This window comes from Chamaea fasciata, unplaced genomic scaffold (assembly GCF_029207755.1).
Source record: "Chamaea fasciata isolate MVZ Bird 193981 ecotype frontalis unplaced genomic scaffold, bChaFas1.0.hap1 SCAF_21, whole genome shotgun sequence".
Classification (NCBI taxonomy): domain Eukaryota; kingdom Metazoa; phylum Chordata; class Aves; order Passeriformes; family Sylviidae; genus Chamaea; species Chamaea fasciata.
The window spans coordinates 1291503-1305694 of NW_027094106.1; the positions used below are offsets into that span (position 1 = coordinate 1291503).

Here is a 14192-nt window from a genome sequence, read left to right on the forward strand (position 1 = left end):
TTGATTGAAATCACACCCCCAGTTGTGAATCTGTGGGGAACAACTTTAAAAAAAATCAGCTTCCACACAGTGAGTGTTTTAATTAGATACCTCACCTAGATTTCTTACATCTTTACAATGTGTTTCTCTATCCTGCATAGCATCTTTAAAACTCCCTTTCTACATCTCCTAACTACTGAACCTGGTGAGATTTTAATAGAAATCCCTTTTCTGTGCTATAAAGAGAAACATTACTTGAGATTTTAATTAGCAGTTGTCAGCGCTGAGCCATAGGAAATACTGAATAGTTTGCTTAACTTCTTAGAGAAAGTGCCTTTTGCTTTCTGACCTTCTGCACTCAAATGATGCAACACACTTGAGCCATTTGAAAACTCCTTTCCAAACGCAGCTCTGTGGGAGTAAAAGCCATTCCCTCAATCAATACACCCTGCGCTGCTCCAACCCGTGTTCACCCGCTGCACACCCGGCTCGTTTGATGCAGAAACCGTGCCACCGTTAGCTTCTGACCGCCGCTATAAATCGGAAAGGCAGCATTCTGTTATTACCATTTCCTTCCATCCTGTGCAAGGTACCCCGAGCTTTAGACACACACGGAACTTGGAAATCAGATGCTAAATCGATTCAGCCCGTTGAGACTCCGTTAGCACAACAACAGAGGGGGGAGCAGGGGTCCGTCATGCAAACTTCAGGCAAGGCGGACACCTGCTCCGAGCCTCGATTCACCACCACCGACCCTACCCCGAAGGCATTAAAGAGCAGGAGAACTGTTCCTACCATTCAGCTGCCTGTAGACGATGTCTTCCAGGAGCGAGAGCCTCTTCAGCACCGCATCCTGGATGGAGCTGATGCCGTGGGCTGTCAAGTTGGCCACTTCTGCCCTGGGATGGATGTCATGGAAGGAGTCGCCGTTCTTGGTCGTGATGGGTCTGCACTTGGCCAGGAAGAGGACGAAGCCAGCCACGGCGATCAGGTTTAACACCAGCAGGACTTTGACTCTCCTCAAAGAAGCCATCAAACTTCCCGAGGGGCCCCGCCAGCCGCCGCGCTGCCGGCAGGGCTATGGGAGCGGGCCGGCGGCCGCCCGCCGCTGCGCGCACATCGCGGGGAGCGCCCCGGCCGGCCGCGCTGGCCGCAGACCGCGGCGGCGAGCGGAGCGGGAGGGCTGGCGAGCAGCGGCACCGCTCGCCCAGGCGCGGCGAGCCCGCCCCGGACTATGGCCCCGCAGAGGAGGCGCGGCCGGGGCCGCCCGCCCCGCTCCGCCCGCCGCGCTGCCGCCGCCGCAACTTCATGCCCCGCGCAGGGCGGCCGCGCCGGGGCTGCGGGGCGGCCGCGGGGCCGAGGAGCCCTGCGCCGGCGGCGGCGGCATCAACGGCATCCACGGCATCAACGGCATCAACGCCCGGCCCCCGCCCGCCTCCGCCTCCGCCGGCCCGCGGGGGGAGCGGGGCCGCTGCTGCGCGGGCCGGGCCGGGCCGGGCCGGAGCCCCCTGCGCGGGCGGAGCGGGGCCGGGGCCGGGGCCGGGGCCGGGGGCGGGCGGGGGCGCGGGGCGCCCGCCCCTCACGGCGCCCGGGGAGGGGGCGGCACGGCGGCCGCGGCGGAGCCCCCGCCCCGCGCAGGGGCCGCGCAGGGCCGGCGGCTGCGGCACAGCCCCCGCGCCTGCGGAGAGCGGCCCGGCCGCCGCCACGGCCCGGCGCGGAGGCCCGGGGGCTGCGGCGGGGCCGAGCGGGCAGCGCGGCCGGGCATCGCCGCCGGCGGTCTGAGGGATGGGGAGCGCGGGCTGCCGAGTGCCTGGCCGTGAGGGGCATGCGGGGTGCGGGCTGCCGGGGCCGTGCGGGGATGGGGAGCGCTGGCTGCCGGGGCCGTGCGGGGATGGGGAGCGTGGGGCTGTAGCGGGTGAGATGGGGCCGGTCGCGGTAACGCTCTCCGGCTGCTCGGTGTCACAGAAAGTTTGAGCCCCCGGGTCGGTGCGTGGCCCTCTCCCGGACTGTGCTCCCCGCTTTCCCCCATGGAAGCTTTGTCCTCTCCCTCGGAAGCCTTGCTTTCCCTGCCCCGGCACGGAATGACAAAGGAAGCATCCTGCTTCCCCGGGCTCCCCACACCCTCCGTGCCGGAGCCAGGGAACGACTTCAGAGCTGTCACGGCTGTCGTTAGCAAGGATCGCCTGTACCTCAAACCCTGACGTGAGGTAAAGTGATAAACATCATAAAGTACAATTCACATCCAACGTTTTAATGCCAGAGTGCTGAATCTTCTCATGAAGGCACAACCACTACCGAACAACCTCAGTGACCCCCGTTTTCCGAGCTTTATCCGTGTGCCACCGTTAACCCTGCTTTTCAGAAAGATGCCACCATCAGGCATTAGAAATTCAAACAACCTTGAGCCATTGTATCCTACAAGGCAACTTTTCAAAAGGTAAGAATAACCCCTCTCACCTTCAAACCATAATTAAAAAAGAAAAAATCAATGCCATGGAAACAACCCTAAAATTGCCTTGGATGATTTGGAGTTTTAATTCAGTACTAGCTGCGCATGAAGTCTCTTATGGCTTGTATGTTCCGAGCCAGGATCCTGCTACAAACCTGGAGAAGAGACAGGCACGTAACTCGTAGTCAGATGGTAAAATACTGTGGTCAGTCCATCATCCACACTCAGGTTCATTATAAAAGGGTGAAAATGTGAACGATTTGCATGACATCGAGCTAGAAATACCTCACAAATTGCTGAAAACCAGCTTTTGGCAGGCACCAGGGAGCTGGTTTGGGGGTTCTGTAGGGGTGTTTTGGCGCACGATAAACAGAAGGTTTGTTTCCAAAGCTGACAACTGAGATTTTTTTCTTCTCTATAAATAAAAGCACTTTTTATTAAATAAATAAACAAACACCACCCCAGCTTGGCAGAGTAGTTTACCAAAAAGGGAAACCACATGGCCTTGACTGTCAGGAGCAGGAATATTTGTGCAAACAGAAACATACCTGCTGCTTATTCTGAAGCAGTCTGGGGTAAAGACCCATTCCCGTTGTCTTTCATTACCACTGCTCCCACTGAAGTCAGGCTGGTGCATTACACAGAAGCAGCAAGATCTATTTTAATTATAAACCAGTTTGGAAAAAGCTGGATTTAAAGGCTTTTGGCACATGGCTGTTACAGATGATCCCAATGGAAAAAAAAAAAAAAATCTTAGGATCTTAAAAAAGAGAATGCAAGAATTTGAAGCAACTCCTTGCAGAATGACGAGGCGAGCATTTTTGCCACCACTTCCCCCAAGAAATGAGAAGAATTAAGTCCCCATAAAACAGGAAGGAGGGAGAAAGCCACAAGTCCCCTTAGGGTGACAGATGGCTACAGGGCACCTGGCACCTGTGAGTGTGTGGTCCTGGGGAGGACAGCACAGCAGGAGAAAATAAGGGTGTCCAAAAAAATCCAAGGAAAATATCTCTGTGTAGGAAATAATATGAGAGCTAAAAAGTCATAATACACTTGTGCCAAGAGCACCCCTGCCCTGTCTGGGAGGATTCTAAAAGCTCCCCAGATTTCTGTTGCTGCTGCTGCTGTTCTTTTATTCTGGGGAGCGGCAAGCAACAGACTTTGAAGCTGTGCTGGGACAACTGTTCCATCACCTGGGACTGTCCCCAGCCCAGCTGCACCTGCATCCTGGAGAGCTGGCCCTGCTGCTGGCCTCGGGGGCAGCTGGGCAGTGCTTCCCTTTGCAGAGCTGCTAAGGGAACCGGCCTGAGGAAAAGCTGATCCCCCTTCCTGAACTGGTTTGCAGCATTCCGTGTTCCACAGGCCCCTTCTGCCGTGCTGCTCTCAGCTGCAGCAGCTTTCCCTTCATTTCTTTCACTTGGGAGAAGTTATTTCAGTTTCGTTCAGTTGTAATCCAGTCATTTCTGGCCTGAGGAGACCAAGCAAATCCCAGAGTATTCACACCAAGCATCACATTCCCTTCAGTGAGTCCTGAGAGCCACCCTCAGCACGTTCTGAACAAGGCTCAGCTCTCTGGGACTGCCAAGGAGCCAAGTGCCACCTGTGTCACCAGAGCTGCAGAATTATCCACAAACACATCCCTCTGTACCTCCCCTACAGCCACAAGGGAGAGCAGAATGCTTCAGATAACAGCAACAAACATCAGAGAGTCCACTGAGTCAGAGAATCACAGAATCCCCGAGCTTGGGAAAGACCTCCAAGGTCATCCAGTCCAAGCATCAACCTAGCCCAGCCCCACCACCCTGTTCAGCACTAACCCCCCGCCCCAAGTGTCTCACCCACGTTTTTGAACACTTCCAGGGGTGGTGTTCACCCTGCCGTGGTCTGTGCCAGGCCCTGACCACCCTCTCAGTGATGAAACTTCCCCAGGCGTGACTTGGGGCTCTTTTCCTGTCACCCTGCCCTGCAGATGGACACCAACAGAACATGGCTGTAGGATACCAAGAGAAGTTACTCTTTGTGGCATTCCAAGGCTTGACAGCACCTTCCCCACCCGTATTTCCTTTGAGCTTTGCAGCCCCAGAAGACTGAACTAAATTTCAACAGCAAATTCAAAATGGTTGCTTGAAAAGGTCTGTCAAGACTCCACTTTCTAAATCAGGGTTCAAGCAAGGCATAGCTCAGAATCCACTGGAGAGTTCGGAGGTTTTTTCCTTCTTTAATCTCTTTTTTTTCCATTTTCATTACATTCCTACCAAGAAAAAAAACAGCTTGAAATATTGTTACTAAATAGAGAAGAAGAACTAAAGGATATGTGTCAGTATCGGGCAGAGGAGATCAGTTTGCATGTCTAATAGAAAAATTCTATTTTTGCCCATTCCAGTGGAGTTCTGTGAACGGCACACACACACTTTTCAAGTGCTAGCCAAAATAATTACTTCTCTGCTTCTGTGGGGAAAAAAAATCCACTAAATCATGAATATTCAATGGATTGGTTAATGACATAGTAATGCTTTAGCTGAAGTCTTTGCTCCTTAAAATACAGCCAACACGAGCTGCCAGTTAGAAGAATTAAAAATACAAAAATAACTTGATTTTCAGAAGCTATCACCCCCTGATCGCTTCAGGAGTGTGTGATGGTAGCATGATACCATGACAGATCTGGGGCAGACTGTCTTCACAAACTGGGAGATGTAAAACAAGCAGGAAAAAATAGTTTCTGTTACTCACTGGAGCTTCTGCCAGTGCTGGGTGTTCTCCAGGGCAAAGGTGCCTTCCCTCAGCACCAGCTCGGTCCTCACCCAGATGATCCCAGGGTGCTCCCAGTTACATTTCCAGCCTTGTAGCACCAGCTCAAAGGGAAAAAAAAAAAAAAAAGTTTGGGTCTTTTGGCTAAATTTCTTTGAATTGCATAAATGAGCCTTTCCATAAGCAAATCCCTGTATGAGAACAGTGATCTGCAAAAGAAAAAAAAACCAAATATCCAAACAAAAACCCGCAGAAAAAGTTCAGTTTAAAGCCAATTCTGTTTCCTCAAAGTCTGAGAGTTCTGGCTGGAGTGCTGTGAGTACGATTGGATTATTTCCTTCATTTCAGACTTCAGGTGGTCCTCAGGAGTTCCATCTTCCCTTTTTTCTCTCAGGCTCTCAAGAATTCCTGCTTATTCAACCTCAATTTTGAATTGAACCTCACCAAAACCACCTCCGAGAAGCCCCACGTTCATCAGGTAGATGAATTTAAGCCTATGAACTCTGGTATTCCCACTGCAGTTTTCTCCATGTGGAATCTGTTCCCTGCAAGGCTCACCAAAATCACTAGGAGGCCTGGGCTGCTGCAAGGAATTAAACTTGTACAGAAAGATTTTATTCTTTTCAGAAGCCAATATTCCGAAGTTGATGGCTCACTCTGCTCTCTCTGAGCCATTTCTGACATACTCCAGGCACGTATTTAACATCCCGGAGTGAACCCTTTATCCCCAGCCTTAATGTTTTTCTCCACTATGGGAACAGCAAATGCACAAAAGTAACTTTCCTCAGTGTTATCTTCAAAGTTGGGAACATATTTAGTTGCACATTACAATAACTCCATTCATATTTCATGAATTTTTAAGTTCAGCCTGTGAGTATGGACAGCTCATCACTGATACATCAGGAAAATGCTGAGAAAAAACAAGCAACTTATTGTGCTTTTAGCATATGAAATTGCTGCATGGTTCCCTCAAGGATATTAAAAAGATCTGTGCCATGGTTATCAATAAGTATCTTTCAGGATCAGCATTTATAAAGCTTCTAGAATGGCTGCAGCTCTTGACTGACTTCAGGAATTAAGGAACTTACTCACAAAAAGCAAAATCATAGCTTAAAGTCAACTACTCTTCAGTTTTGCTGCTTTGAACTTCAATATTCATCCTTGACCAGAACCTAATTATTAAGTAATTTTATTATTAGAGCTGGTTTGAAAAGCTTCAGCTCATTTCTTGAAAAAACAGGGGGGAAGGGAGAAGAGCAAGAGAAGCAAATTCATTGAAGTTTTGATAAATCTCTGAAAAATCAGAAAATCCATTTTAAATATTGACTCCTTGTGTGACTAGAAAATAAATTCTCACCTATTTCTTTTTTATTACAGAAAATACTTACATGGCCTAAATTATTTCAGCACCTAATCATCACCTGATAGTCCCTGAGCCAGGGAATACCATCCTTACACCAGCAAACAAAAAAATACCTGAAGAGCTTTGAAAAAAACCACAGAATCCTGGAATGGTTTGGGTTGCAAAGGACCTTAAAGCCCATCTCATCTCACCCCTGCCATGGGCAAGGACACCTCCCACTGTCCCAGGCTGCTCCCAGCCCCAGTGTCCAGCCTGGCCTTGGGCACTGCCAGGGATCCAGGGGCAGCCACAGCTGCTCTGGGCACCCTGTGCCAGGGTCTGCCCACCCTGCCAGGGAACAATTCCTGCCCAATATCCCACCTAGCCCCCTGGCAGTGGTGAGCCTTGCCCTGGGGTTTAAATTCCAAGGAAAACAAGAGATGACACAAAGGACCCGGCCAGGACTGAAGCCCTGGGGAGCCTTGAGGACAAGAGGTCAGTTTGTCAGCAGACCCTGGAGTCCCAGGCTGACACAGTCAGCTGCTGGGCCCTGCACCAGCACGGCCATGCCTGTGGGGAGCAGGGAAATGCTGAAACATCCCAGAGTCAAATCGTGCCATCCCTGCTCCTATTAACATTGGGACTGCCTTACCCATGGCTGTCAGAAGTGCGGGTCTGACACTGCAGCCAAGACAAAGCCCAGAACTCAATACAAAGGCCAGAAGTCAGTTTGTTTGGATGGAGGAGCCCTCTCAGGGCTCAGCTGTGTTCCCAAAAGCCTCCTCTTGCTTCCTGCAGCAATCTGGCCTCTCCCACCTGAGAGGAGAGCCCAGAAATGGAGTATCCCCTCCTGGCTGCTGCTTGAGCCTGGCTCTGAGGACTTTCTGGATACTGCAGCTCAGGCTCCAGAGGGACGACTTATCCCCTGACTTACACCAAGCACCCAGCTTAGGGTCAAGGCTCAAAGCCTCCTCTGAGCCCTCCATGGCCCTGCCCCTGCTCCTGCTCCCCCCAGCAGGACAATGCTGGGCAGGATGAGAGTCCAAAGTCATGGAGACTGCACTGAAGGTACAGACCCAAGACTTGGCCACGGTGCAGCCGTAGATGCCAATGGAAATCTGACACTCTTCTTTTACTCCTTATCCATGAGAATCCTGTGTGTGTGTCAACCTCAAAATACAGACAGTGTTATATTAAAGAAAGCAAATTAAAAAAAAAAAAATCCTGTGACTTTTACAAGCCACTGTGCACAATTACTTGCCTGCTTATGTCTTTCCATGTAATTGTTCTTTTGCAGTACTCGGATGTCTCTTGCACTGTGCTGAAACTGGATCCCAGCCATGCCAGGGCAGTGTTCATCCTGCTGTGGTTCTGAATGGTGGGCTGGCCATCTGCAAATAATACACTGCCCTAACAGAAAATATTTAAACCTCCCAATAAAGAGGAACCACGCATGGCAACAACTGCTTGACAAATGCCAGTGTGAATTGCATCACACTGATTAAACATCACTGATTGACATCAGTAAATTCTTGCTACAGAATTTAGAAGATGCTTCTCATAAAAGTTTCAAGAGGTCTGCATCGCAGCAAAAACAATAATTCAAAGCAGTTCTTAATGTTTAGAAAATCAAGTAGGTCAAGAAACAGACATATATATGTGTTTACACACTGAGTTAAACAACTGAACTTCCCTCTCAGGCAGCGTTTTGTTTTATTTTGGGAATCTATATACGAACTGTCTTCCCAGTTCCCAAAACACAGCAAGTGCCTGTCTCAGCAAAATCTCACAGGTGCTGCGTATCCTTGTGGAGTTCAATGAAAGGTACAGTGGGGAGGGGGGGGGGAACCAACTGGATTTTATCTCAGATTTGCTGTTGATTCATGCTGTTCACTCAAATGCCCAGAGCTGAGTTTTCTGAGTAGTCATAGAGTCATAGCATGGCTTGGATCGGAGAGGACCTTAAAGCCCATCCAGGGCCACCCCTGCCGTGGGCAGGGACACCTTCCACTGTCCCAGGCTGCTCCCAGCCCCAGTGTCCAGCCTGGCCTTGGGCACTGCCAGGGATCCAGGGGCAGCCACAGCTGCTCTGGGCACCCTGTGCCAGGGCCTTGTAAATCCTCTCTCCCCACCTTCCCTGTCAGCCCGCTCAGCCTTTCCTCAGAGAGGAGCTTTAACCCTCCATCCCTCTGATCATCTTGTCCATCTTCCCATGGACCATCTTCTCATGGGTCAAATATGCAGACACTCAACTGAAGGCTGCAATTTGAGAGTGGCTGAACAGCCTGAGCACCTCAGCTCAGCACTGGTGCAGAAACAGTGCCAGCCACAGGGGAGTTGGGGAAGTGGGGTCCACAGAACTGCCAATCCCACTGGGGAAGCCCCCAAAAGAAACTCTTTACAGGTCAGAGTCTCCTTTTCACTGCAAATATTCTCAGCTGGGGAAAAATTCACAGAGAACCCTGTCTTCTCCTCTCATTTAATGTGTAGGTTGAATTGCAGTAGGAGATTTGGGACTTAACAAAGCAGAGTTTTGGCTGGGAGGACAAACCAGGGGAGGCTGAGCCTGCTCCGCTCCCTCCAGGCACTGGATGGCGGAGCTGCAAAGGGAAGAGATCCCAAGGCTCAGTCAAACCTTCCTCCATCAAACGAAAACTGGTGCCCAAAATAGGCTGTGATCTGTCCCCCAATACAAAACCAGGCGTCAAGCACCATTCAGTGGCCAGGCCCAGCCCACCGTGTCCCAGTGACGGACGACTCCAGCCACTGCCAGGTACAAACATCTCCAGCCCGACTGAGCAGCTGTCTCCATTCCTCACAAGTACAAATTGGCTGGTTTTGTATAGCCTGAGCAGTTACTCAGCTACCCTGAAGGGATTGTTCTTAGCTTTGAAGATTGCTGCTTTCATTTCAGAAGAATGGCCAGAAAGGTTTTCCATTTTCTTTCCAACAATAGCATTTGTTGTGGGGGAAGGATATAATATCTTTAAGGAGGCGGGGAGAGAAAATGATGTGCTAGACCCTGCCCCTGAAATACTTCTCATGGAGGAATATACATTTGCATCTCGGGCTGAAGGTCTCGTGGAGTAGCTTTTAAAGGAAAAAAGCTGTGTTGAGCCCATCCAATTCTCCCTCCTCTGGTCTATCCTATCACAGCACTTGGGTGTTTCCCTTTTTCCTCCGTGCAAAAGAGGAATAAAGTCTTATGGAGAGATTCATCCCAGTTGTACCCACAGTTTGCAATGGTGCATGAAGCAGGGATGTCCTGAGCCTGCCCTAACCCAGAATTGCTCTGCCTTTGCCTTGCCCTGCAGGAACCACCTGGGAGCAATGGATGCACTCCCAAAGTCCTGCTTTTGCACTGCCTCAAATCCCAGAACCATGGAAGAGAATCCCAGAATGGGTTGGGTTGGAAGGGACCTCAAAGCCCATCCAGTCCCACCCCCTGCCATGGGCAGGGACACCTTCCACAATCCCAGGCTGCTCCAAGCCCCATCCAACCTGGATTTCAGGGATCCAGGGGCAGCCACAGCTGCTCTGGGCACCCTGTGCCAGGGCCTGCCCACCCTGCCAGGGAACAATTCCTTCCCAATATCCCCTCACCCTGTCCACTGGCAGTGGGAAGCCATTCCCTGTGTCCTGGCACTCCAGGACAATATTATCTCTCCATGTTTCCTCTCAGCTCCTTCACACCCTCCAAGGTCACAATGAGGTCATGCCAAATCTTCTCCTCTCCAGGCTGAACATTCCCAGCTGTCCCAGCCTTTCCTGCCAGCAGAGCTGCTCCATCCCTCTGCTCCTCCTGGAGCCTCCTCTGGACTCCTCCAGCAGCTCCAGGTGCTGCCTGTGCTGGGCCCAGGGCTGGGCAGCACAGGGGCACAGGGGCAGAATCCCCCTCCTCAATCTGCTGCCCACTCTGCTTTTGATCTCATCACGTTGAAAAAATCAGGACTGACTGACATCAATCCAGTGGATGTCATTCTCTCAGTCCTGCTGCTCCCAAGGACGTGCTCAAGGTCTGGCAGTGACTTGGGCTCCCCCCCTCTGGCCGTTCATTGTCTTAAGGCAAATACTCCTCCAGTACAGCAGTTCTGCAGCACTTAAAAACTTTGGCTGGCTGGCTCCTCAGTCTGTCTGGGCAAAGTGATTCCTCCTGCAGTCATTCCTGCAGTCATTCCTGCAGTCATCCCTCCTCACTCCCCAGCCCTTCAAAGGCCAATGGAACATCAGAGGGACACACTGCAGTGCTTTGTTTTCCTCTCTCCTTAACTGCTTTTTTAGCATTTTAAAACACAATGCACTCATGAAAGGTTGTAAAATTCCTCATAAAGTTGACTGTGCCACAGGATTATAGAATACCTCTCGGAACATGGATAAACAGCCAATCTTGGATCTGTCACCAGAAAACACTAATATATTTCAAAAAGCTATTAGCCCTTAAACCAAAAGTAACACAGAATTTGATTTTGGACAACAGGCTATAAACCACTGAAATTGTTTGGCAGCTCTGCATTGAAAGCAGGTGGAAAAAGCTGTAAGAGCCCTGGCACTTATTTTATTCAGCTATTTAAGGCATATTTTACATAGATTCCAAAACATGTGCATGAAAACTAACACTAAGTAAGGATACTTGAAAACAACAGTGGATCAGTTGATTTACCACACATTTTCAGGAACAGAACAACATTTGCTATGTTATGCAAGAAGGAAGTGAAAGGCAGTAAATATTACAGATAAAAAATAATAAACCATCAATAGCCTTTACAATTTTTACAGCATCATATCTTTAAGGAGCTTTAGAGCCATCAGCTCTGACCATAACCTTCAGATGAGCAATATCCATTTTGTGGATGGAAACACTAAAGCTCAGCCATTAATCCTAAACTCCTGGTCAGTTCTGAAGGGCTTTGGGACAGGGATGCCCAGGATGACCAGGGATGGTAGGACAGGGAGGAAATATTTGAGGAATGCAGCTGGGAAATTCGGGGCATTTATTTTTTATTAATATTCATTTATTATGGGAAATAAAAGTTGGGGGAAAAGAGTTTGAGATTGTCCCATGAAAGCCAAAGCCTAAATGTGTTTCATACCTTGTTTCCTTCCCTGGTCTTTATAATACCTGGTCTTGTCTTTTGTCTTGCCAGTGGATCCCAGAACCCCGGGCTGGGCCAGGCTGGAGGGGACCCCAGAGGGTCACTGGTGCCAGTCCTGCTCAGGCAGGGCCATCCCAGAGCACAGGGCACAGGATTGTGTCCAGAGGGCTCTGCAATATCCCCGCTGAGGAGACTCCAGCCCCTCCCTGGGCAGCCTGTCGAGGGCTGGGCACTGCCCAGGGCAGAAGTTGTGCCTCCTGTGCAGGGGCAGTTGCTGGGCTCAGTCCCTGCCCGTTGCTCTGGTGCCACTGCTGGGCCCCCGGAGCTGAGCCTGGGCCCTGCTCTGCCCCTCCCTGCACACAGGGACACCCAGGGCTGAGGGCCCCTCTCAGCTGGGGCTCCTCTCCACGCTCAACAGCCCCAGCTCCCTCCGCCTTTCCTGGCCATGGAGCTGCTCCAGTCCCTCCTCATCCTCCCAGCCTGTGCTGGCCCCGCTGCAGGAGCTCCTGGCCCTGCTGTGCTGAGGATCCAGAGCTGGGCACAGCACCCCAGAGGTGCCCCCAGGCTGAATCAGCTGCAAATGAGTGGGATGCAGGTCATGAAACAAAAAAGAGGATGAAGGTGAATTCTTTGGGGGAAAAAAAAAAAAAAGACATGAAAAGATCAGGCAGATAGAAAAATGCTTCAGATGAAAAGTGCAGGAGTTGCCATCTCACAGAGCAGAGATACTTTTGTCAAGTACTTTGAGAGAGGTGATCTTTAAGCTCTTCAAAGCCTCAAAGAAAGGGAAAACATGTGCAGGACTAAGGTGAGGAGTTTCAGGCCTGTGGCTGAGAGCTGGAACTGGAAATGGTTGAAGAATCCCAGCAGTGTGCACCAGCAGTGATGCCATTCCAGTGTGGGTTTATCTGGGCCCTGGACAGCGGATTTGCACTTTACACAGAGAAATTACTGCAGAAAGGCTAATTCTCATCAGAAAGATATTTTTGTTATTTCTCTGGGAAATAACCTACTGGATGCAAGACTTAATTGTTTCCCTTAAAAGATATACCCATCACAGAGCCTCTTAAGGAAGGGAAGTATCAGAATAATTAACCAGAGCATTGCTGCTCTTGTGTCCCTGCTTGGGCAAAAGCTCACACAACAACTTACCAGCACAGTGGTGCCCCTGGTGTGCACACATTCAGGCCTGAGAGAAGGGAACGAAGCTGGGAAGGGGCTGGAGCCCCAGGAGCAGCTGAGGGGGATGGGAAAGGGGCTGAGCCTGGAGAAAAGGAGCCTCAGGGGGGACCTTGTGGCTCTGCACAACTCCCTGACAGGAGGGGACAGCCGGGGGGTCAGGCTCTGCTCCCAGGGAACAGGGACAGGAGGAGAGGGAACGGCCTCAGGCTGGGCCAGGGGAGGCTCAGGGTGGACAGCAGCAGGAATTTCCCCATGGAAAGGGTGCTCAGGCCTCGGCAGGGACTGCCCAGGGAGGTTTGGAGTCCCCATCCCTGGAGGTGCCCAAGGAATGAATGGATGTGGCACTCAGAGCTCTGGGCTGGGTCAGTCACAGGTTGGACTCAATGATCCTGGAATTTTTTCTCCACCCTTAATGATTCTGGAATTCCGAGTTACACGAGGTTTTGGTGTTTTCTTTCTGTCAATTAGACACACATATCTATGAGAAAGCAGTGAATTGTACAATTTTGTCAAACCCAGGCTTCAGTAATAAGGAAATTATGCCTCCAGAATCCTCTCATTCATCAGACTGAAAGCAGCACAGAGCTGACTCATTCCATGGGGCTGCCACCAGCAGTCTAAAAATTTCCTACAGGAAGTTCTTGAAGTACAGAGGACACAGTTCTGGAGAAGGAAAAAAAATAAATAAAAAGAAAAGGTTATTCTGACCCACAGAGGTGGTAGGAAATAAGGAGGCACAAAACCCCCAGGTTACGAGAGGCTGGACATGCCACCAGCAGCTTTCCAAACTGCTTTGCTCTCCCTGGGAAACATTCCCCCATTTCCAAAAATCACCCTGGAAGGTCACAGGGTTTGGAGATGCTGTTCACAACTCCTCCAGGGCCAATGAGAGCAGCTCCAACAGCACAGCTCATAGAGAGTGTCTGTTTTTCCTGTTCAGTATTCAGTGCTCTGGTGTTCAGACACAGGACAGCACCAAAGATTCTTTGGCACAGTTTTGGCCACCTCCGCCTCTGACACTGTGCATCCTCTGCTGCTGCAGCTGGAGAGGAAAAAGGTGGATGAAGGCAGGAAAAGGGCTCTGGAGAGCAACGTGAACATGGCACAGCTCTGAGCACTCACACTCACCTGACTAGGGGAAGAAGCCTCCTTTTCAAGTGAGCGTTTGTCGTCTTGCGCAGGAAAATTCAACAGATGGATTCTTTTCTTCCTGTGCCTAAACTGCATGAAGTAAAAGCTGAGTAGAACTGAGTAGGTCACTTTTAAATGATATATTTGCATATACATTAAACAAAAACAAAAACAAAACAAAAAACAAAAACCCAAAACAAAAAGAAAACAAAAACCCCAACAAAACAAAACAAAACAAAGAAAAGCCTTGAGCTCAGTTCAGCCATTA

The 14192-nt window shown here is 50.4% G+C and overlaps 1 protein-coding gene across 1 annotated transcript in view; it reads right to left on the reverse strand.

Annotated features, from left to right (window-relative positions):
- Nucleotides 1-1213, reverse strand: part of GALNT17 (polypeptide N-acetylgalactosaminyltransferase 17) — a 199352-nt gene extending 198139 nt beyond the window's left edge. The window contains exon 1 of the mRNA XM_066201892.1: nt 775-1213. Within this exon, the coding sequence (XP_066057989.1) occupies nt 775-1012 (238 nt within the window). The 5' untranslated portion in view covers nt 1013-1213. The remainder of the gene's footprint in view (nt 1-774) is intronic.
- Between the last annotated feature and the right edge of the window lie 12979 nt (nt 1214-14192).